Genomic DNA, 25599 nt, shown 5'->3' with positions numbered 1-25599 from the left:
AGCAGATTTAGATTTTAATTAAACTTGGTGCAATTGTTGACAGTAATGGCACAACAATAAATCTCACATAATTTTAGGTCATGAATTTTGACATTTTTGGGGAAAAAGGGATGTAACTGGCTTCCTTTGAACCATTATATACCAGGAACTAGTGGGTAAATCTTCACAAAACAGATATTGTTGGAAAGGGAATTCAACAAGGATTCAAAATCTGCAATCATTCAGATGATTTTGTGTATATTTTTGTATCTTGACCGGTTCACCTATAATTTCACCTTGTGGATGATGTGACCTTAACAAAAGTTGTCATGAAATGGGATCTCTTACGTGTTCTCTAAAACAACAATTTAAGAGATTTTTTTGTTTATTTGTTTAGCAGTAATAATGAGTTAACGTATCCATACCCTCAGATATTGATGACATGTATACATAGAGTTAGCCAACGTCATTTCCGTTCCATCGGTTGTCGACGGACGAGTGGAACATTTCTATGTTCCATGCATGCTGAACTTCCAGGTTTTGTGTTGACATGTTCATAGTGGATTACTAATTCACTCTGCCTCACAGAGTTGCTATTTATTTATTTCAAGGTTTTCATTGCATCAAAACTTTTTAATTTTAAAGGTAAAATGGCTATTATGGTTTTTACGCTTGTGCGGGTTGATCACTACTGCTCTTCTTCAACAAATGACGTTGAAATATGGCTATAATATAATAATGTCTTTATCTAGTGAAGCCTTTGACAGAGCATGCAAAACTAGGAGACCCAGTAAGTGCACCAACCAGTCTAACCATGGCTCGAGACTGCCGGTGTACATGTAGCTAATGTCAACAATTGAGCCGGTGTACCTAATGACTTTGTGGAAATGTGTAGGCCAACTTCATAGCAGGCGTACATAACATTTTGACTGTTGATTGTATACTTCATATCCATCCAAAGAGCCACACGAGCCAGAACACTTACTTGCCTTTCAGCCAGACACGGATATTAAGTCCTGTCCTCCTCCATTAACTTAACCCATCGCCTCCACAGGTGTCTTTGGCCCCTTAAATGACAGAGCTATCACAACACATCACGACTCAGAGCGGAAGAGTGGCATCACCCAGCCAGCAGCTTGCCCAGTGTTGGCCCCTGGGTGGAAAGATAGGAGGGATAGTGAGGTGATCCACTCCAAGCCTGACAAACTACTTCCATCCAAGAGGTCAAAATAAGGAAAGTGAGACATTGGTTGGAAGAGAGAGAGAGAGAGAGAGAGAGAAAGAGAGAGAGAAAGAGAGAAAGAGAGAGAGAGAGAGAGAGAGAGAGAGAGAGAGAGAGAGAGAGAGAGAGAGAGAGAGAGAGAGAGAGAGAGAGAGAGAGAGAGAGACGTGAGACCTTGTCTGCCATGTGATCCCTGCGGTTGCCTTCTCCCTGGTGATGCTCACAAAAGTGTTGCGCCTAAAACCTTCTTGTCACCACGGCACCCCGCAGCCCCCCAGATGATTGACAGCCTGTCACATTCTCGTACAGCAACGCTTCTGAGAGAGAGAGAGAGAGAGGGCGAAAGAGAGCATGAACCAAATAGAAGAGTAGTTATACTGGGGTTTGTGTCAAGTGCAGACAAACACCCTGAAGAGCTTCCAGTACATAGTGGAACAGCTGGGAAGTGGAAGCTGTGTGTGTGTTTAATAGGAGAGCGCAGATGTTTTTGCATATGGTGTACAATGATGATTTTTTAAGGCAGAAGGGTCTAGAGAACAGTCTGATTTGTTTATGTGATGATAAGCCTATGACTGTTGCATATTTTTAGAAATAGATCAAATATTGACTTGGTTGTTTACTTTCACATTTGATGGGTGAGTGCAAATATTTGCACAAAGTTAAAAAGACACAACCTGATCCAACAGCCAACAAGTATAATAAAACAGTCAACTTTTCAGAAGTACCATTCCATTTGTGACAAAGTGACATATTGTGACATTTATTTGTCATGAAATCTCAAGGTGAGACTTGCTGCAAAGATGTAGAACCTCAGGTCAATAGCCTTTGGCAACATAGAGAGGGAGGCTTGATGTTCCGGCTGTCCAAAAATAGAAACAGCAGAGGTAAAACCTTCTGGTAAACAGGCATCACAGAAGGAGATGTGTTTGCCCACCTGCGTTCGGACCTTTCAGGGCTCGGGTCAGCGTAGGTTTGCCTCTCGGATTAGGATGACGGCTGTCACAATGCAACTCATCTCAAGTCCCAGATATGTAAGGGCGACAACTGATTGACAGTGACTTGTTGCTCCCACTGTCAGTTATAGGTTGCATCTACCCCCTCAAAAAATAAAAAAATAAAAAATAAAAAAAAGTTTATTTTAGTCTTGTTTAGAATGTTTTTCTCCAATTTTGTCTAATCACTGGGCAGAACATGGGTGGCACGGTGGTTAGCACATCCGCCTCCCAGTGTTGAGGCAAAATCAAGTCCAGGCTTTGGCCTAGCTGGGTGGAGTTTGCATGTTCTCCCCGTGCCAGCACAGGTGATGTCACCATCAGTCGACAGCAAGTACAAAAATTACTTTTTAAAGGTATTAATTGTACATGGGGCGGCACGGTGAGTGACTGATTAGCACGTCCGCCTCCCAGTTCTGAGGACTCGGGTTTGAGTCCAGGCTCCGGCTTTTCTGGGTCGAGTTTGTATGTTCTACCCATGCCTGCGTGGGTCTTCTCCGGGTACTCCGGTCTCCGCCCACAATCCAAAGACATTCATGGCAGGTTAATTGGGCGCTCTGGATTGTCCCTAGATGTGCTTGTGAGTGTGGATGGTTGTTCGTCTCTGTGTGCCCTGCGATTGGCTGGGAACCAGTTCAGGGTGTACCCCGCCTACCGCCTGAAGCCAGCTGGGATAGGCTTCAGCACCCCCGCAACCCTTGTGAGGAATAAGCGGTTAAGAAAATGGAGGAAAGAAACTGGACATATATGTTATGATACTTGGCCAGGTTCGCCCGATTGTAGATGTCCGCAAAGTTAGTTGAATTATACGTAAAAAAATGGTATACAGTTGTCAGCTTGTTAACCAAAATGCTAATATTATGCTAATTATATGAAGCTACAATGCTAACTACATGGTCTGATTTGTATATACCTACTTCATTTAATGTATCATAGTACATAGCAAGATTTCCAGTGTTGCTCCTTTATACTGCTGTCTAGATTTCCCTTGTATACGTCACTTTATTGTGTGAAGGCTGGAGGCCTTCACACAATAATAGTGACGAAAAGACAGATTACGGTATTTCCACGAGTTGTTCTGATAACATGGCTGTAACGTTTAGAGACATACCGCACGCCCTTCCCCATGATTCTGTCCAAATTGTACTAATTGTATATTTATCTGAGGAGCACAGGCATGTTGGACGTTTGTCTGATATAGCAAAAGTAACTAAGAGGAAGTGTCAATTATTAGGGCAGGTGTATCGAACACCAATAAGATGTCCCCAAAAGCCTTTGAGGCCCTGATTTAATTGTTGATATTCACCAACCTCCAGCTCTCACACTGAGCGGTGTAGGCTAATCTCTCTGGGCAACCCACATGGCTTGTCATTCTACTTCCGGGAAAAAAAAAAACAAAAAAAAAACACCATCAGCCCCTTCTTTCCCCCTCTGGAAGTTTGCATTAAACATAAAGACTGTGCACGGATGAGTGAGTCAACAAATTACCACGGCCAGTAAACAGGGTTAAAAAAAAAAAAACAAGATCTATACGCCACCAGTCCTTACCTTAGCTTTTTGTCTGAGGCCTTTAAATAAACATGATCTTTGCTTATTGCATTTAGTTAAGAGCGTCCCTCCACATGCTTGACTGCTTGTGTCCATCAACTCGAGGGAGCCCAGCTAACACACATGAAACCCGCTACAGCTGCTGCTCTAACCTTTGAGTGTCTCCTAAGGAGCGCAGTGATATTTGCACTTAATAAAATTATGCCTACCGGGAGAATATGCCGCTGACATTTGCCATTTGTCAAGTTGAGGTGGCAGCGAGAGCTTTATGAGTCATTAGTGTTCCGGAGTGTGTGTGTGTGTGTGTAGGTGTGTGTGAAAGACAGAGTTAATCAGCCTGCAGTGACAGTCATTGCCGTGTGCACAAGATGGAAATATTTGTTAACGTCACCCTTTTTATCTTTGTAAACCCACTTAACATATGGAATAAATGATTCTGTCTTTTGTTTCTTGTGTTTGTGGTGTGACGTTCTTTTAATTGCTGGACCAACAGTACCTTATAGTTCAAACTCCCCACAAGTGGTTGAATTTGGAGCTGTGTCAAGTACTTCTGGCTTACTGGCATGATTGTGGGATTTACGTAAATGGCTCAGCGGTCCCCAACCTTTAGGCAACACAGACTGGTTTCACGTAAAGCAATATTTTGTTGGGCCGACATAGAAACAAATACAAACAAACTAAAAATGCAATTGTTGCATTGTATTGTAATTAGAGGGATCCCTGCACTTGTTTTTCTTCATCGAGTTAGTCCCTCCTTGGGGCAATGGGAGACAATCACACTTGCCGTCATACAGTTATGCTCAGAAGTTTACATATTACATTCTCACCGCACAGTTGTGCTCACAAGTTGAAATACCAAACTTATGAGCACAAATGTAACTTTTGAAAAGTCTACTCTGTAAATTTGTTTTGGGTGTAGCATTGCAGAAAATCTTACTTTACAAAAATTGGATGTTGTAAATGGAAGGAAGGCATTCATTTTTTTTTCAATTTTTTTTTTGTCGCACAGAGCGGGCTTGGTGCATGAGAGTTGCCAAAAGCGATAAACCCTTTTTTTTAAGTAGGACCGCCTACATGAGCGAAGAGCACATTACGTTTGTGCATGCGTGAAAAAAAAAAAAAGTGAGGCTACCAAACTAGCCGTCATTTGAATGGCAGAGATTAGAGTGGTGAAATTCTTGCAGATTGTGTATCAGTCTGTCATGGTCAAGAAGGAGTTAAGACAAAAAGCGCTCGGTTTATTGGTCGATCACCGTTTCCCCTCTCAGCAGCTGTGGGCACAGACCAAAGAACAAGATCACAGATACAAGCGGCCAAAATGAGTTTCCTCTGCAGGGTGTACTGTTAGTCCTTCACTGGGCATGGATGAAATGGCTGGGGAGAGGGAATTAGGCAGGTATACTTTGATCAATGCCAGAATTTTCAGGATGACACACCACTAACAAGAGTGGTAATGGTCTGACGTTATTGAAGAGAGAGAATGGCACACCAGACAAATCCCCTGAAAAGCACGATTTGATGGTTTGCGACAGCTCAGGTACAATCTGACAATTGTAATTTTCTTTCTGTTGTCTATTTTACACAGGGATGTGAAAAGAGACGTCGTAGTACAACCAAGTTTGTTTACCGAATGTAACCTCTCACTTGTCACCTGTCGCACATTATTGATCAAGAAACCAGATCACACATACGATACGCACAGACAGAATAAAAAACAATCAAAGAGTCAACACAAGACAGAATCATGTCGTCCTTCAAGGTGTGTTGTGTTCAGTTTGACTCTCATTCTTCTTCCAGGCAGTGAAGAGCTGATTTGGAAAAGAAAGACGATGATTTTTGATATTTGCCATGACAGCATCACAGCAAATAATTTGCTCAGCGAGGACAGCGAGAGAAGTTGGTGGTTCAAGCAATTGGTCACAAGGTTGATGCAATATGCAATCATTTAAGGCATGTTAGAGAATTTGTGGACAATGTACAATAGGCAACAGCAAAAATAAATAAATAAATAAATAAATAAATAAAAATAATGGACCATTTCTTCCAAGTTGTGTTGTTTAAAAAATACAACAATAAATCACATTGTCCAGCAACACCATCCATCAACAGTGCACTTTCCATGAGATTTTGTCATATATTTTCTGCTGTTTGTCGTAACCCAGTTACAGATACTCATGTACCTGAAAAAGTACTTTATTCAAAATATTGCTGAATAAATCCACATTTGATTAAGAACATGAAATGTTATTAATACTACCATTAATTTAATTTTAGATTACTCAAAGTAACAGGCTTGTAAGTAACAATGTTGTAAATTAATGTTAGTTTTAGCTTTTGCTCAAGAGTACATGGCTGCTATGCTAACTGCTTAAAAACAAACTTAAAGAGATACTTGACTCACTGAACAATTTTCAGCAGTGAAAGGTTAATATTTTGTCCAGAATAAATTTCATAACTTCATTATTTTTCATGTACAATTAATACCTTTAAAAAGTATTTTTTTCTACTTGCTGTCAACTGATGATGACATCACCTGTGCTGAGGAAGTAGGCAACGACCAATCATGGCTCAGTTTACTAACCAAAACCAGAAAGCAGGTGAGCCTGAATTGGCCGTTACCTATTCCTCAGTACAGGTGATGTCATCATCAGTCGACAGCAAGTAAAAAAAAACAAACTTTTTAAAGGTATTAATTGTACATGAAAAATAATGAAGTTACCACATTAATTATAGACAAAATGTTAACTTTTTTACTGCTGAAAATGGCTCAATGAGTTTGAATTTATTCTCTTCCTTTAAGATATATAGATTTATTTTATTTTATTTTTTTTTAGTAACACGGTCTCATTGAGTGTATGTTGACATACAACCTCAATACTACTATTTAAAGTATCGGCGTTTTGACAATTACAAACGAGGTATAAACAAAATCGTAAAAATAATAATAATAATAATAATGCTAATTTGGCCACCAAGGAGTGACAAGAGAAAAAAAAAAAATCCTCCAGCTCAACAGCTTGTTATTCTTAATATTAGTTACAAATTACTTTTACGACAGCTTCAGTTTACATTTTTGTCTCAGTTCAACTATAATTTATATAGCTCATGCATGTTTCTATATTTTGTAAATGGGTTGTTTGAAATTTAACAAAGGGGCACAGAAAATGTCCGATATGACATGCTAGACTAGATTTTGTGATTATAATCTTTATATTGTTAATTCAGGAAGAGGATCTGTGGACCAAGTATCTGGTCTAGCTGCTAGCAACATTTTTTTCTTTAGCTGAATAGTTAAAACTATTTATTCAGCAACTTGTGATTGGCAACAAACATGTTGCACAGACCTGGTTTAGGACGGTCTATAACATTGGTTAGTTAGCATTAGACGCAAAAGAGTGAAGGAGGTTTCGGCAAATAAATAAATAAATACTTTATTTTGCAGCGTGTATTGTCTCGGTTCATGGTAGCTTTGTTCACATAAAGGTTTTAAATTGTAAAATGTAGAAAAGGAAAGTTACAGTTTTACATGATCCTTTTGTCAAATCTAAGCTTCTCATCTTCTCTCACCTCCTTACTTGTTTTGGAACTTCTAAACATGTCACGTATTCATTTTGACATATTCTTCCCTGGCGCTCATAAAGCCACTTTTCTTCTGCCATTACCTTTTATTATGTGCTTTCCCCTGTAATGTCACATCCATTTTCTGCTCCCTCACTCCCAAACGACCATATGCATGCACAATTTAGCATAATAGCAGAATTAAAAACACAAAATTATAAGGTAATGTCTCACCAAGGGCTATACATAGTCACATTAAAAATGCTTCCTCGGTGAACTGTAAGATTGCTCTCTGCGGGGAAATTTAATTGTTTGAGCACAGCACCCCCTGCAGGTATGCATTATTTCGTGCTAATAATACCCTCCATGTGCACATGAAGTCTTAGGTAACCTTTCACTGCAATTACAGGCTTTTCTGCTTTGATCGCTGGGTAATTGAATTGGTTTAAGCGTGTATGATTCCTCGGTGAAATTTCGACCCATATTTCAAGCTCGCCTGCAAGATCAGACAAAGCTCCGGTGGCCCTGTAATTAAAGGAGCCAGGTGTACAAGTAGGGAAGCAGGCAACCAGAGTCACTTGAATAGGACTGATTAGGTATTTAGTGAAAATGAGATTTTGCTGCACAGGAGACAAAGTGCGCCGTCTCATTCGGTGTTCCGTGTTCAGTGGGGTGGCAATCGACTGGTGCACGAATCGAAAATGACTTTTTTGGGGAGATGGCATTTACACAGGACACGGTGGTCTAAACCTGGGGGTACATGTCAAGCATGAAAGAGGCTTTTTAATTACATTTTGGAGATCACTTTTTTTGTTCTAACAATGAGTAGAGAAAGACTTTTTATGTCAAAAACTAAAATAATTAAAAACTAAAAGGCAGGGTGCTAGACTACCTGTTTACAATGGTTGCTCTCGTGCGGCCAACTTTTTTTCATTGGTACACCCACATTTTCCATACCATCACATTTAGCATGGAAGGCTCACTTATTTTATTTAGGTTTTTTTTTTACAAAGTTTCTCTCTGTCTATAAGCCATATTGACTGGTAAATAATCATCTAGTCATCCTAAAGTTATTTGAATCACGATTCCACAAGATTTCTAAATTATTTGTTATTATTATTATGTTATTATTTGTTCTAAATTATTTCTATATTTGTGTTTAAATGCTGTGTGCCAGTGTCGGTTCAAAGAAGTTGACAATCCTTCATATCATCTGCAGCTATTTCCACCCGATCTGATGATTGTGGGTCACTCACCTACAACTGTCACAATTACACAATTTTTAGAACATATTTTCCCAAAAAAACTGTCATGATAAACAATAATATTGTGGATGTTATTTATGCTGCTGATATTAGAGCATCTTATATCATTTTTAAGCATCAAATAATTTTTTTAATCTCAAGAATTTTGAACGTTGGAAATAAAATATAGAACAACAATAAGTGTTTAAAAAAAAAAAAAAAAAAAAATCTGTTGTGTGTGGGAGAGGATTTCAGTACTGCGTTTGGGAGTTTTTACGAGCACCAGAACGGTTGTGAAGCTGCTAATTACAGTAAGTTACATGTTAAGCAAATTAATATACACTGTAGATTTTAATTACAGGAAAAAGTGTCAAAATAAAGGTGTTGCTTGTACAGCGACCTCACACAAAAAAGCCAAAAGCGCAAGGTCAAAAAGTGACACTTTGGTCTTCGGGGAGTGACAGCTGCGGCCAGTGGATGAACGCCAAGCGACAGAATGGAAAACAAGCGAGCTTCTCTACTTTCATTTTAGAGCAGAATGGATTTTAATCAACACATTATGCCAGTTGTTAATTGCTTTTCCCACCTGCTGCTAAAATAATTAGCTACTTTTCCAAATGATTGTAGTATTCCATCTGTTGGGAAACGCATGGACGGGATCAGGCCCGAACCTGGCGGGGATGTTGACATGTGATACAGGCGGCTGATTCCCACCTTATCTATAAAGCTAAGAACAACATTTTTCCTTAATAATTCCTAAAACAATATAATAATCAATTTTAATACATAAAACATAATAAGATAAAGCCAGGGATACAATACGCTAATTTAAAAAAAAATATGTAAAGCTCAGGTTTTACTGATGCCAATTCTTTATGTGGTGATTATTTGACAAAGATCACTAATTGGAGAGGAGCTGGCAGAGTGGTTATTACAAGTTATTTACAAATTACTGAATGATTAAACAATTCAAGCTCCCACTGAGCCTTTAGTTTTTCTCTGTATTTCCTCTTTTGCAACAATGAAAAATGCATCTAGTCGAGGTCCTGTTTAATAACCGACAAAATATCTGTGTTTACTTCCTGGTAGACTTTTATGACTTTTATTCCAAATATCGCTGGCAACCCAATCATTTCACCTTGTCTCACGACTCTTTCACACTAAGCGAGCAGTGTGAAAAGGACAAGTGGTACAGAAAATACATGTATAGACTATGCACTGACATTAATTGGGAGGTTTTGTCCATTTTAGTGAGGTCAAATATTTGAGAAAATTTGACATTATGCTTAACTCATTCACTCACAGTCATTTTCACTGAAGGAACCCCCTTCGCTCTCGGCTGTTTTCCTTGATTTTGACAGATTTTGCAAGGCCCACAGAATATTGTGTTATTGTATTGCTATAAAAACATAGAAACAAAAGAAAGATTAGTCTCTTCTTTCATCAGGAAAAAAAGTATATTTTATATTGGTTTCTGTTTTGCAACAATTAGCATTAGAATATAGATAAGTTTCATCATTATTCACAAATCTGTTCAAAACACTGGGGAAAAGAGCTTTTTTACAACATAGCCCTGGCTGATCTCTTATACTCTGCTGCCACCTGCTGGCCGTTTTTGTAATAACTACCATTGCTTTAAGCGTTCTCTTCCGTTCAGAGTTGCATCAAAGCCTCCTGTCCTAGCATAGAAAACAATAAAAAGTATGGATATGTTTTTGGGACCATGGCAATATTTAAAATAGACCGTTTTTATAAATTTTTGGGACCAAATGAGTTAAATTCTGAAGCATAGTTAACCAACACACCGGGTGATTACATCCATTTGATGAAATACAATGCTACATTTGTAAAGAGTGGATGACTCACTTAGCATATATTGTATTGTATTGTGGAGCAGAGTATTAATTCATCCCTTGGAGCAGAGGTCATTACTTGAGTAAATGAACAGTGAATAATAATAATAATAATAATGTAGCAGGATATTAAATTAGGCAGGGTGTTTAATGGAGCAGATGCCACTATTCGAGGAAATACTGCACTCATGCCTCATGGTTAAGGATCGTGCATTGGAGAGGTCCAATAATTGAGAAACTATGGTATAAATGTGAATAATGGATGATGCACTTGGTGATTAAAAGGGATGAGGTGTGTATCGGCGTGTAGGCCAATAGCTGACTACAAAAGCTTTTTAACTCAGGCATGTGTGTATTGAGAGTCCAATAATGGATGGAATACGGTATTGAGGACTGATTTCAACCCTTCAAGTATTTGCATCTGAAGTTGTAGCTTTGTAAGTCAGTGCAATGAGAAAAGATGTGCAGAGTCAAAGTGATAGTGAAGCTCTTAAGGTAACATCTCACCAGGTGGGGAACGAGCCTGCGCAGCCAATGGTGGACTTTAATTATAGGTAATCTCCACTCTCAGACAGACACCGCACTTAAGAACTTCCTGGCCAATTACCAAAGTGCCTTAAGTAAGCTGCGGACATGCATGATGGAAAGTGACGGGTGGAAGGGCATGGGTGAAAAACAACATGAGGCGGCGTCTTTCGCGGGGCAATTAAAAGACACAAATGTTACACCACGCAGGGCTCAAATGAGAAGAAAAGAGGAGAGTGGCGCTTTGATGAGTCAGTTGTGAGCTTAGTGGAGCTTAAGAGGCGACGGCAGCATAGAAGAAAAGGCCGAGCAGAAAGGGGCAAATTAAAGACAGTTGATTAGCGCGAGGCCTGATGTCACACTGTTTCCCTACAGGACCATATGTCGCTGAGAGAACTCACTCGTGGAGGGCCTGGAATGTGCCACCAAAAGTCAGGATTTCTATAGAGCGACTGGGCGTCCCACCGGCAGCTGATTCTCATGTTCATTATCAAGCAAGGGCCCATACCCTCTCCATGCAAAATTACGAGGCTTTTGAATGGACAATCCAAGAGCCTGTCCCCTTTAATGGGCTAATTATGTGTCTATTATGTGTCTTGTTAAGGGGGAAATGCTTGCTTCTATGTATGTTAGAACATTAGTCAATTGGTTCTGAACCCTGAATGATTGAAAATTAACTATCCATCCATCCGTTTCCTTAAAACCGCTTACTCCTCACAAGGGTCACGGGGGTGCTGGAGCCTATTCCAGCTGGCTTTGGGCAGCAGGTGGGGTACACCCTGACCTGGTTGCCAGCCAATCGCAGTGAAAATTAACTACAAGAAAACAATTTGACAAACAAAATGGTAAACTTGTAGATTCCATGCAAACACACTTTAGGTTGATTGGGGGGACCCAGGGTCGCAAAGTATGTTAAGTGTCCATAATCGATGTATGCTTCAATATACGTTGAACGTGTCTTGATTTTTTTTTTTAATCGCGAGGTTAATGTCACTTCAAGCGTAAACGGCTGCATTTTGTGTACCTAGCTTGCGGGAGTAAATTCACATGTGCCAGTCAGCTAAACATCATTGCACCTGCTGTGAGAGGTGGGTTTTGCAGCCAATCATAGACCTGTTTTGTAAATACAGGCACCCCGATTGGCTGCCGAACGTGAACCCAGAAGTGGAGCGATTTAACGCGATATCATCGGACAAAAGGACATTTCAAGCTGAACGGAGAGGAATCTTCAGAGAGTGCAGGAGTGAATTGTATCAGTCAGTTCTTCTCTGAGTGTGTTCTCTCCTTTTTGTGTCGTGTTTAATAGATGTCAAACAGGTAACCCTGACAGTAGGCTTGCAGGTGCTCGCTGCAGCACATTCAGTAATTTTCTCAGTGATAAACAACTGAAAAGGAGAACATTGACTTTTTATTGTTGGTGTATAAATTCAGGCCTCTGGAGTGCCTACCCACCCATCAAGTGTAACATTAAACAAATCTTTTTTTAAATTTTTCTTTTGTGAAAACGTGTCAGTGAATAAGCTGTTCTGCAGATGTTATTTCACTGTCAGACAAGACACATAGGAACGGCCTTAAATTGTGAAAATAAATGCACAAGATGGCGCCTTTTAGTGCAATTTTAGCATAATTAATTACTTAAAATCATAAAGACATCAGCAGTGTGGAGTAAACAATTCCTAACCAGCAGGTTCATACTTGACCAAGTTTATTAAACATGATTTACCTTGCTTTCCTTATCATCATCTGGCTCATGTGAGGTGGTCCATCATCATTTTTGTGTGCATCTTCATGCGGATCCTGTTACAGCAACACACCGCATTATTTGCATTGAATCACGGTCCCAGATGTACAGTGCTCTAGTTAGATGAATATTTCTTCATCATCAAAGTATAATGCACGCTAACTGAATGCAATGCAAGTGAAAAAGTACTTATTTGGGATACACAGGAAAACAACAGAGTGATCGCATGTCAAAGTTGAATGCAAGTTGAAGATGTGGTCTCCATGTAACATACAAGACACAAGACTTCATTCTTCATCTGGGAAAGCGTTAGTGTTTAGGGTATTTAGAGTGCATTTATGAAAATCCAACTACATTTTCATGATAACAGACTCAAAACACATTATCAACTTACCACTTGTGCTTCCACCAAGCGGAAATGCCTGAGTCCTGCAGGTGGCGGTAAATGGGACGTAAAAGATCCCTGATGGAGCCGAGCTTGAGGGAGGTAACAGATTCAAAAGCCTTGTGATTACACTACAGTATAGTGCTCACCATATATGAGTACAACCCCTTCTAAAAATGTAAAGATTTTATTCAATATCACAATAAACATGACCAATTTTCAACATTTTGACTAAATGTTTTCTGAAGAATATACGCTTAACTCATAACATGAAAGTATGATGGTAATAGGATGGATTACAAAATCTTCAGTTTAATCGAATTAACTAATGCATAAAATTAATGCATCCCACAACAAAAACAACAAATCTAGTTTGTTCTATGACCTCCATGACTGTTATGAATAGCAACATGTCTGCTAGGCCTGGAATTAAGAAGTTGTCCGTCTTTTTCTCGTGGTCTACTTATTTGTGCAAAATGTACTTTCAGAAATGGATTTAAAAAGTACTTTTTGGGGGGTACTAATTAACAAATCTTGTTTGCACTTATTGGCCCATATTTGTGGGCGTATTTTGTAGTATAATATTCCATAGAAAATCTTAATTTTGATAGGAAACTAAAGGTGTTCTTACAAACATGTTGGGGTGCACTAATTGATGCTGAGCACTGTAAAAACAAAGAAAGGATGCACCTACCCATTAATGTATATGCAAAGTAAGCTTTTAATTAGAAGATTTGTAGAGATTTAATTACATTCACAGTCATAAATGTATTATTTTCTTCAGTGAACACGACAGAATAATAGCAATGTAAGTAAAGCTGCAAAGCAACAGCAAAGAAACCTCAGGAATATACTGAGAAAGGATTTACAGCTTTACGTACTTGTTGAAACACACTGCTCTTATTCCCATCACGACTATATATACTCCCCCTACCAATCAGAAGTGACCGTAAGAATGTCCATATGCATGTGATAAAGTACAAGGGACATGAAAAGAGCCTTGCAGCTGAATACACAAACAAGAGCACCTTTTCCTTCATCGATCCAGCGTGTCCTCGCCGCTCACACTTGCCAGATGTGCCTACAAAGGAACACTCGTAGAGGACAGGAAATATGTGTCCCAGAGGTATCAGCTTGACGCCACTGTTTGGCCAAAATACTTTCTCTAGATTAAAAACAACATCTTCATTGATCCAGTGAGGAGCCAGCAGATAAGCATCCCATCTCATGAAAAAAAAAAAAAAAAAGTATACAGAGTTTTGGGATGCACCTAAATGTCGATGAGGTCGTCGCCACTCTCGTCGCTCTCCACTGTCAGTTGACGGGTCCACCACTTTTTCACCTCTGACCCTGAGGAGGCCTCGTCGTTGACAGGGTTCATCTTGCACACAATAGACTTAACGCTGGTGCGACCTGACACACACACACGCAGATGAGAAAATTCTCACTGGCCATAACTTCAGATGCACAATCGAACAAATTCAGTAAAAAAAGAAAAAAAAAAGAAAGAAAAACTACCTTTACAAATGAAATAATGCTTCCTACTGTTTGTTGTTAACACTTAGAGAGAGTTAACCATTTAATAGGTGTAGTTTTATTATTGACGGTAGTGTATATAAGAGGGAGAAAACATTAGAAACACCTCTTAGTTCAATGAAGTGCAGTTTAAATAATAAACTGACCACAACAATGTAACGTATACCATTATGTATCCTGATATTGCTTCCGATATAATGTATGTATGTGCAACATAAAAATATGTCATCAATAGCTATGCTTTGACTGATGATGATTAAACACTATTTGACTTTATGTGCACATTTTCAGTTAGGGTATCAGTAAATAACATAACATATAAGTATTAGAATTCCGATAAATGATTGTGGCAGCATGATGGAACAGTGATCAGAAGCAAGAGGTCTCGGGTTCATAACAGCTCAGGCACTCCTGTAAGGCGTTTTCTCCAGGTAGTCGGCTTCCACCCGCAGTTCAAAAACATGCATGTTAATGTTAATTAAGGCTCCAAATTTTCCAAATAAGCGAACTAGTGGTGCTTCAATCGTATTTGGCGGATTTCCGTGGAAAAGTAGATGACAGGCATCTGTCGATCATTGCCGTTTCATTGCCAATCACAAAAAGCGCAGCTCGTACTTTGCAGCCTGCTGCCAACTAGAGACCAGCCTGCATGTTACAGATCAAACCAGTAACGGAATCAGAAAACATTTTGTGCAATTTTTTGCACTGTCAATTTGAAATAATGTTTTTGTAAAATGTGGATTTTTCTTTGTTAAACATATGATTAATCAATAGAACGGCACAGTGATTGACTGGTTAGCACGTCCGCCTCCCAGTACTGATGACTCGAGTTCGAGTCCAGGCTCCGGCCTTCCTGGGTGGAGTTTGCATGTTCTCCCCGTGTCTGCATGGGTCTTCTCCCGGTACTCCTGTCTCCTCCCACATTCCAAAGACATGCATGACATGTTAATTGGGTGCTCCAAATTGTGCCTAGGTGTGCTTGTGTGTGTGGATGGTTGTCCGTCTCTGTGTGCCCTGCGATTGGCTGGCAACCAGTTCAGGGTGTACTCCGCCTACTGCCCATAGCCAGTTGGGATAGGCTCCAGCACCCCCTGCGACCCTTGTGAGGAGCAAGCGGTTCAGAAAATGGATGGATGGATGATTAATCAATAGAATAATTGACAAATTAATTGATCAAAATATTCGTTAGTGAGCTGGTCTAAAATTGAAAAAAGTGTGCGGTTGATCCCTATGATCAGTACTGGTATCGGCCAATCTCACTCGTGGGTTATCGATATTGGATTCAGAAGCATAAAACCCCGATCAGAACAGCCCTAATGTGAACCTGATTGTACACTGCGATTGACACGCGACCAGCCCTGGGGTCTCATTCATCAAAGAGTGCAAAAAACAGAAATTTATTTGTACAACTGAAATTCAGAATGTTTGGGGAACCCTTGTTTAATTTGAGCTTGTTGGTACTGTTTGTATCAAAACTGCATGTAGTCAGGATAATTGCATTTTGATCCAACAATTTGGCTAAAAATACAATTGAGAATGAAAGATGAGTGTATTCTATCTGGACACAGTAAATTCTGTAGAGTAAATTTGACTCAATGTAGAGTGCGACCAAATAGACTCAGGTTTAGTGTAATATTTACACTTGAAAGAGAGTAAAATAAAGAATTAAAAACAAAAAAATTTAAAGTCACTCAAGGGTTGAGGAACAAATGAATACATTTGAGAGTTGTAACGAAAATCCAAACTTGGGCCAGTATAAAAAACATATGAAATGATATGTGTGTTGGAAATGGATCACTCTCTGATAGTGTGAGCCAAAACATTTTCCTGTTATTGTTGAGAGCGTTTAGCGCTGACATGCCAGGATAAATTGTATTCTCTATGTCTCACGAGTAGCTTGTATTCTGTGAAGACAAATGAGGCGCCCGTACACACACCTGCTGGCAGCCGCCACTGTCCCAGCTTCCTCTGCGGCTTGCCCAGGTCGGAAGAGTCCTGCCTGTAGCCTCCTCTGTCGGACAAGGTGGGACTAAGCAGCTGCTGGAGGCCACTCATCTAAACAAAGAGGACAGAGCCTTTGTTCGGCGTACACCTGCCGATGATGGTGACGTGTCAAGCTGGGATGCCAGTGAGCGGCCTTTTACCTCAGGCTGCGAGGGGTTGTCTGGGTTGTTGGCGTTGTGGTCTTCGCTCGGCACCGTGGTCTCAATGCTCGGGGGGTTGAGGAAGCGACTCAGCTCCTGCTGCTGGCTCTCTCTCAGGCTGTGGATGATGCTACACGATTGCTGCTGCTTCTGCAAACACAGTGAAGACAAAGCGTCATACAGTACGCACGCACATGCCGAGGTGGCGGCTCCGGCGGCCGCGTGGGGAGAACTCACCGCACGTATACGTTTGAGGCACTTCTTGAGCCACATGCGTATGGTCTGCTTGGCGACCTCCTCCTCAATGGTGTACTCCAGCTGTTCCCTGGCCAACAGCTCCTCCAGCTGGAGGGACTTGCGAATGTCCACGGAGCGGTAGGACAGCATGCTGCCAACGCACACAACGGCAGACACAGACAAACAAAATGCACTATTATAACAGGCTTCATCATTGCTGTTTGTTGCTTTTAATTATAACATTATTTCTAGTTTTGGATTAGTTGTTTTCAAGATATTAATGAAAAAGATGTAATGTTAAATGTCTTTTTTTTTTTTTTTTGTTTGCACAGGAGTGCAGTAGTGCCTAATTGTTCCCTTAAACTTGAACTTCTTTATTTTCCTTTACGAGTGTAGCATGGCTGGCAGATTGTGTTTTGAAAAATTTAACAGAATGCTTAACAGACGAGGAAAGCCAGAAATAGTTGGGCTGTCTGAAATTTTATACCAAAGTGCAGTAGTCAAATGCTGGTATATTCCCAAGAAATGTGTAAATTGTGCAAAATGTTACAGTGGCTTAACTTTTTTTTTTTTCTTTTTAATCCAACACAGTATAATGGTTAAGTATAGTTCTGTTGTATTTAGCTTCCATTTAGAATACAGTTGTACTGTATTGTATTTATTTTTTTTAGAACTATTTGCAGGTTCATTTTGACTTAACTATGATCAATGCATTTTAATTAGGGATGGGCGAGTACCGACACCAGTATTGGTAGCAGTCCACTATCCAGCCTTACTTATTGCTACTCCCGACGGAGGATAATACCAGTATCAATATTGTCCTCCTGTGACCGTTTTTTGACCAGGAACAAAAAAATAAAAAATAAAAAAAATAAAAAAATAAATGAAATTAGAAGAACAGAAAATTGCCATAATCCGATTTTGAGGAATGTTGCGATATTAGGATATATATCTTTTTGTTTTGTGTTTTTAAAAATTTTAATTATCTGTCATTTTTTGTTGTTATAAATTTTATCGATCAAAAGTACTAGTGCTATCAATACTTGGTAGTTGTATTGGTGATTACTTAACAGTTGAGTACTCATATTGGTACCAGCCTGGAGAAAAAAAAAAAAAAAAAAAAAAAAAAAAGTGGTATCAAACATCCCTAATTTTAATTGAACCATTACTTAAGGAGGCTACAGTTATCAATTTTCCTACAGTTAACCACAGTATTAATGTTCAAACTGCACATAATGTTACATTGGTTTGTAATAACACAAATTTTGTTTTTACTCTGAGTTTTTATTGAATTTTTTATTTTTTAATTCATTTAATCGACACATATGGTTTCCAATGATGTACCCCATTGTGTTTGCATAAGGAACTATGTTTAACATTTGTCAAAATGGATGCGCCTGTGTGTTAACTTTAGTAAAAATTGATAAAACACACCTCATGCAATTTGTCCCAGCCAATCAGCAAAGAAAGGTAATGATAATAAAAACTATGATAATACTTGGCTTAGTATAGACAAATATATGCATATACGTTAATTATTATGTTTAACAAATATTATTAATATTTGAAAAAAAATAAAATGTTAATATACTACAAAGATTTGCTGGGTTAAAAATAATTGAAAAAAAATATTTTAAGTGACAAGTTATTTCTAAATTTTTACATATGGGTTGTTGTGCATGCGTACTTTATACAGTATTCTCATGGTCACCTGAGCACATCGTGGAAGGTGACATCTCCTCCACTGTGTAGTCGCTCCATCTCGTAGCACATGTGCTTGAAGAGCAACTTGTCTTTGTCCAGGTCTACCTCCAGCCTACCCCTGAGCAGTCGTAGCAGGAACTTCACCCTGGATGTTGGGATCACGCCCTGTAGGAGAATGAACAAAAATGTTACGCCAGACACACTCTAAAATACTCATATCAAGTTTTAAGAGAAGAGTAGGAGTTGTTATAGCAAAGCAGGGGCTGACGAAGAAGACAATTTTCAGTCCCTGTGCTGTGTAATTGCTGACCTCCCGCTTGTCGTCGACCATGTTCCAGATGATTTGGAAGTGTCTCAGGTCATTGTAGCTCAGCAGCTGGTCCTCCTCGGTGGAGTAGAACAGGGAAAAGTTCTCCACTATGATGGCTGCATCGCAAGGATACAAATATTCCACTTAAGCATCTTTGAAAGATTCAATTCCTACACCGACAATTTATTAAGCCTGGCTATTGCTTCGGTTTTTGTTTATTATTATCTGTCATGATATGATTGCTCCTTTGCTAAAGTAGCAGAGCAGATCAACAGCTCTTGTAGTCCAATAATAACTGTCAGTGCCATCTGTGTCTTGCTTATGAGCCAGAGGGGGCAGAATGATAAACACAGTCCATTAAACCACAGGAATACATGCTGTGTGCTTCATCTCTGTATTCCTTTATCTTGCCATGTCATCATTCTACATTGCTCCCTCCTCCTGTTTGCTGGCACTGAAGCGGTCAAATACAAAGGAATTAAGAATAAACCACTTAACTCTAATATACTTGATAAATAATAATAATAATAATAATAAAAACATATTTATATGGAAGTTTTAAAAATAAGTTGTAAAATGCCTCACAGTCAACAAAATAAAACTAGTGAGTAAGTAAATAAATAGATACAACACAAACACAATAAGCTTAAGGCTTGAGTTTCTCCTGACAGACTTACAGTGAAACCCTCAAAGTGGAATGGCCTCAAAGATCAACCAAAGATTGAAGAAAATTGTGTGTTATGATGACCGTAGGACTGGGACTTGAATACAAGAAAAGTAGGAAATGATTCAAACTATAATCATGCGTGATGTCAACAATTGTGAGACATCATCTCAGAGCATCAAAATGATTAACATGGAGTTCTCGTTTTCTTTTTATGACATTGACATAGCAAAGTACCAATGATGCCAAAGTCAAAGTGTGACATAAACCATGGGAGTGGGGAGGCGGTTGGGGGAATGCTTTATTACGGTAATTGCAGCAATGCATGCCACTAGGTGGCAGTGTTGCTCTGAAAATGCCTTCATGCTCTCTATTCTGCGGTCTGGCGAGTAGCATTACTTTATTTTATTTTTACTACAAAACGGCTAACTTATTTTCATACTTTTATGACATATAATGATGTTAAAATGTTATTTAAAAACAATGCCTTATTGTGCAGTTTGAGCCTGCAACAAATGACTTCAGTATATATTACTTTCTATGGGAACATGTTTTGAAATAATAAATTTGGAAGTCACCCAGGGCCAGGGAACATATTGTGTTCAGCTGTAAATGAGAGTTGATGCACACAGTACAAACAGATACATGCACTAACCAACAAGAAGGTTGAGCATGATGTAGGCTATGATGACGTAGAAAGAGCAGAAGTAGATAAGGGCTCCAGCATAGTTGCCGCAGTCAGTCTCCCAATAGCGATGCTTATCTGGGGTGCAAAATGGAGCTTGTACCTGAGGAAAAAACATGTACACATAAAATTCTAAAGGAATTATAGATGAGGATAACACTAAACTAGATTTAAGGTATGTTTCTGTAAAGTCCTTTGTGACAGCTGTCACAAATAAAGATGACTTCACTAAAATTGGATGTTTTCTAAATGAAATATCGCTCATCCCTCTAATTGTGCAATAATTAGTCACTTGATTTAAGCCTCTGTCAAATAGACACCGCTGTTTTTAGTAACAAATGTAACTACAATATCTCAGTCAAACCCATTTGACCTCTGTTGCTAACCAAAACAGCAGTCATCAATCTCTCAGATGATTTAAAGTTTCTCACGCTATGTTCACACTGCAGTGTATGATGCTCAATTTGGATTTTTATTTATTTATTTTTTTGGTTGACTGCAATCTTTTTATGTAGAGTTTTACATCACAAAAACAAATTTCAAATGATTTCTAATCTGAATGGAATTTCTCAGTGAAGTGACACACATGCACACAAAACAACATCGAGTAACACACATGCACTACACACAAAAGGGCACCTCAGTGTTTATGGAAGTAAATATGGCCTGTGTATAGAGCCTCATCTCATTTTAGTATTTGCAACTTCCGAGCTTCTCGCTCCTCCCTCCTTGTCAATAACCACAGAGGAGACTAACCAAGAGTAGGGGGGGGCAGAATGAGGTCGGAATGTTTGGGGAAATGAGACTATCGCTCGTCAATGTTGTGATTGTATGGCAATGCATACTAAAGATAATATCACGTCATTGATACGCATCACAAATTAACCTTCTGCGTGGCTGAATAATTACTAGCATCATAAAATGCCCACTTTATGCTTTAAGTTTCAAGTGGGATTGAATGAATGTCAAAATATCAACTCTGTTACTCAGATAATCGTGAATAATCTGCCCCAAGCCTGTTTCCCACACCCTTGTGACATATATTTGGCTTTTGATACTGTATAGGTGGCTGAGCGCGACCTGAGCGCCCACACAGCACTCATAATCAGATACATATCCGATATGTATCAACATACGAGTGGCCAAAACAAAACAAATCTGCATTGTACTGTTTATATTGCATTAAAAATCAGATACATGTCACATATCGGTAAGTAAAAAAACAAAAAAACCAACAACAAAAAAACAAAAAAACATCAGAATTGACCTGCAGTTGTGAACGTAGCCTTCCTTGTGAAGAATGAAAGTTGATCGTATGAGATGGGAACAATTAAGTGTTCCATTAGCTTCTATGACTGCTCTGCAATGTTGTGTGCATCCATGTTTATATTGTGGGAGATTACACCACTTATTTATTCTGCTAGTCTGCCTTGATTCCTGATGATTTCTTGGATTTATCAAAAATTGTCTTTTTTTTTTTTTTTTTTTTTTTTTACTTTTATTTTTAATTTGCATTTTCACTTGGCATGAATTGTAATATACTGGCAACATTGTTATATAACATGTTATAGCTGTGACTAATGTTGGGGACTGAAATTATTAATATAACACAAGTTAAAGTGGAGAATGATAGTCAATGTGATGTCAAACAGTCCATGTCTGTGTCATTTTGCTTTCTTACCATGCAGTCATGCATGATTTTATTCCAGTCCTCCCCGGTGACTATGCGGAAGAGGACAGTGATAGCTTGGCCCGCCGTGGAGAAGTTGGCGTGTCTGCAAGATGGTGGCAAGAGAGACCAAGATTCAGAACAACTCGACTTACTCTAGCTGTGTTATTCCAGTCAAACCTTACCGGTTGATATTCTCTCCGTACTTGACAGTGCCAAAGAGAACAACGCCAGCAAAGGCGTAGCAGAGGAGAAGAAGGAACATCCCCACGATGATGAAGAAGCTTTTGTACATGCTGACGACCACAGTGAGCAACAGCATCTTCAGCGTCACCTGGGAAAATTCATGCATAACAATATATTACTGTAATTGATGGTTTACAATTCTTGGTAACTGATTAATCAATTTATTGAATATACTGGCTTTTAGCACAGTCCTTGGGTGCAACAGATGGGCACTGTTATTTCCGTCTCAACTAGTTTGCTGTCTAAAGAACATCTCTATCATTAGAACATTCATTTGAAAAAATTATTTCTCACACAGTTACACTTAAATAGCGTACTATATAAAATGTAATTACCATAAACAGTAGGGCTGGGAATCTTTGACTGTCTCACGATTCGATTCAATTACAATTTTTGGGTCTCCGATTCAATTCAGAATAAATTTTTGATTCTCGATTCATACGATTCTCAATTCAAAATTATTTGACTGACAAATGATTCCTGCTTCAATTTACAGATATGCACAACATTGTCATGATCTACTCCAGTCTGCTTTGCAAGACAAAATGACAAATAGAGACATTAAAGTGTCTTTTTTTTTTTTTTAACATTTATTAATTTTGTATTTGTAAGTGCCTTTTTCCACAAAAACAGCATGTGGGCTACAACTGCATTTTCCACTTCTTCTTCATTTCTTATTTAAATAAAAGCGATTTTTTGGATATTAAATATCGATTCGATTTGATTAATAAATGAGAATTTCGATTCTTTTATGAATCGATTTTTTGGCACACCCCTAATAAACAGTTTAAAAGAAACCTAAAAATAGCTCTATTAAGCATTCCACAACAATTTCAAAACTCACAGCAAGAACTTTGTCAAATTTCAAGAGAGAATTGTGCGGTTTCTCGTAGCCTTGAGGAAAAACAAATAAAAATACCAACGATATACCTTACATACATTTTTTTTTAATTCATAACCAGTTATAAAATCATGCACAAGTCCAACAATCTGCAACATGAAAATTATGACATTTGATGTTATTAATATAGATATTTAATTAACATGCAAAACTAAGCTTTTGTGTAAGATTTGGTTTTCAGCCCAATTGGTAATCCGAATCTGATTGTGATGAAACTTGCGTTTCCGTTACAGTCTCTAATACTGCATTCATTTTATTAGATTTGACAAAGATGTGTGCTATTTTTATTATTTTTTTAATTCAGCCCTTAATAAACATTAGGATTAAAAAAAGACACACACAAAACAAAAAAACAAAGAAATAGTAAGCTGTTTAATGATTATCAACGTGAGAACTTTCACTGAAATTGAATTGGAGTGTTCTTGGAAGAATATCTTCCCAATTAAAATAAAACACTTTGATAACACTTACGTGCTTTCCACATATTGTGAAGAATCTGAAGACAATCACACATGTGCCCATCATGTAGGTATATGCATTCTAAACAGAAAATAGCAACATAATAGGTTTTTGAAATGCATGTAACTGTGGCTTCGTAGCATAAAAACAGTGGTTCTAACCAGGAGAGCAAAGTGAAGCACAATCCAAATGACGCCGAGTGATGTCACCAGCAGGTCGTAACGATTCCGTCGACTCTGCCAGTAACCTGCTGGAGACATGGCTATCAGCTTCATGGTTACCTAGGAAACAGCAAAGGACGAGACCACGAGTGAGTATTATTTAAACAGTAAATACTAACTTGAAATGGATGCAACCAAGCAGCCTCACCTCCAGTACAAATATAAAAGTGAAGACCACTGACATGGTGGCGAGGGGAAATGTTACTTGGTCATCTACATCCCACTAAAAAAATGAAAGGGTCATGTTAGTTTATGTATAGCAATAAATTAAGGTGGTCCATGCAATATTGTATGTACCTTGACTGAGAGCAACACTGACTGAGCTAACACAAGTACAGCAATGCCACGTTTGAAGAAAGGATGTTGTGTGATGTCATACATCTTGGCCCGGAAACCCCCATTTTCTGTTAGGAATATCACATTTACTTTAAGCATTTACAGTGATAAAACATGTAATCATTTTTGTATTAACAGTGATTAAAGGTGGAATGATTGAATATGCTAAAGAAGCAGTGGTCTCATACAGTATACATGTACAGTATCTGTAATGTCCTCTGGAGGGCAGCCAAGCACTGCTGCATGTGTTAAAGCAGTAGTGAGCTTTTAAATTACTCCGCCCACCACTTAATGTTTTAAAATCATGCCTTATCATGCCTTTTTAATAAAGTCCTTAATTAATGATGGTAAAATATATTACCGGTAGTTGTTGCTGTGTTTCAATTACTTCCTTCGAAGATTAAAAAATAAATATTAAAAAATAAACAAGATCTGTTGATATTTATATGACAACCTAAAATTTAGTGGGCACACTCCACTTTAAACGTGATTTATCCTAAACAATTAGCAATAAAAGGGAAGATAAGAATAATGTATATAGCAATGATACAAACAACGGATGTGAGCTCCTCAAACTTTCATTCCAGTCCTGTATGTTAGCTGTGTCATGTACCACTGCCATTAATAATAATAATAATAATAATAATAATAATAATAATAATAAGGTACACACAAGTACACAAATGTGAAAAGTTATTGTAGTTAAATATATAGAGAAAATAATATAAATACAGAATAATAACAATAATGGATATTAACAATATATTATAATCATAAATAATTAAATTATTAAACTAAGAGACTTTAATCAGGAAAAATAACACTTTCGTTTTTTTCAAACCTGTTTACAAAACATTGCTGAATATCTTTACTGTCCCAATGGCATGCATATTATAAACATATAAGTCACTGTGTTTAAAAGACACAAACTATACATTAAATATAAAGTCAGAAAGATTATTATGTGCTCTACAAAGTATAGTCATAAAGTGTAACGGGCCAGGAAGTTGCAATCGCCATCGTATTTTCAGGGTTCTGTTACACTTTTAATATTGATTTAATAATTGTGCACTCACAACAGCTCTATATTTAATAAATGTGCTTTGTGAATCTGAGCTAATTTACAACCACTTCAATTGCGACCTCAGAGCATGGGGCAAGCTCAGTGCAGTGATGGTGTGCCAGCAGGAGTCTGTGCAAAAATGTGAGTGAATGAGTAGTGCTAATGGGCCTTTGGATGATCATGAAAAATAGACATTGAATGGAAGCTTGAGAGTTGCTGAAACACACACTGTACTGACACACCAGCTGAATCAGTCTATTTTTCATGCTGGTGTGTCAGTACAGTGTGTGTTTCAGCAGCTCTCAAGCTTCCATTCAATAAGAGCACATTTAAATGCACTTTAATTGAGATATTGCTAAATTATGCATGTTTAGAGG

At 38.4% G+C, this 25599-nt stretch overlaps 1 protein-coding gene and 1 long non-coding RNA gene across 6 annotated transcripts in view; both read right to left on the bottom strand.

The window, feature by feature from the left end:
• Positions 1–972: 972 nt before the first annotated feature.
• On the bottom strand, positions 973–13142 carry LOC144030100 (uncharacterized). Its single transcript, XR_013287187.1, has 4 exons — positions 13057–13142; positions 12645–12718; positions 1376–1518; positions 973–1132 (listed from the first exon to the last, which is right to left on the bottom strand). It is a non-coding gene; the product is annotated as an uncharacterized LOC144030100 (long non-coding RNA).
• Positions 13143–13750: 608 nt separating this feature from the next.
• nalcn (sodium leak channel, non-selective) overlaps positions 13751–25599 on the bottom strand; it is a 76605-nt gene continuing 64756 nt past the window's right edge. For all 5 annotated transcript variants that reach the window (XM_077535952.1, XM_077535951.1, XM_077535950.1 and 2 more), the window contains 13 exons: positions 24121–24227; positions 23972–24046; positions 23764–23883; positions 23615–23683; positions 22182–22330; positions 22009–22102; positions 20298–20430; positions 18979–19094; positions 18676–18833; positions 16965–17115; positions 16728–16877; positions 16521–16638; positions 13751–14460 (listed from right to left, as the gene is read on the bottom strand). In XM_077535952.1, the coding sequence (XP_077392078.1) occupies positions 14318–14460; positions 16521–16638; positions 16728–16877; positions 16965–17115; positions 18676–18833; positions 18979–19094; positions 20298–20430; positions 22009–22102; positions 22182–22330; positions 23615–23683; positions 23764–23883; positions 23972–24046; positions 24121–24227 (1583 nt within the window). In that variant the 3' untranslated portion in view covers positions 13751–14317. The remainder of the gene's footprint in view (positions 14461–16520; positions 16639–16727; positions 16878–16964; positions 17116–18675; positions 18834–18978; positions 19095–20297; positions 20431–22008; positions 22103–22181; positions 22331–23614; positions 23684–23763; positions 23884–23971; positions 24047–24120; positions 24228–25599) is intronic.

The sequence above is a fragment of the Festucalex cinctus genome, chromosome 11, assembly GCF_051991245.1.
Source record: "Festucalex cinctus isolate MCC-2025b chromosome 11, RoL_Fcin_1.0, whole genome shotgun sequence".
NCBI lineage: Eukaryota > Metazoa > Chordata > Actinopteri > Syngnathiformes > Syngnathidae > Festucalex > Festucalex cinctus.
The sequence above is the reverse complement of the archived record's forward strand: the minus strand, read 5'-3'. Positions and strand labels throughout refer to the sequence as shown.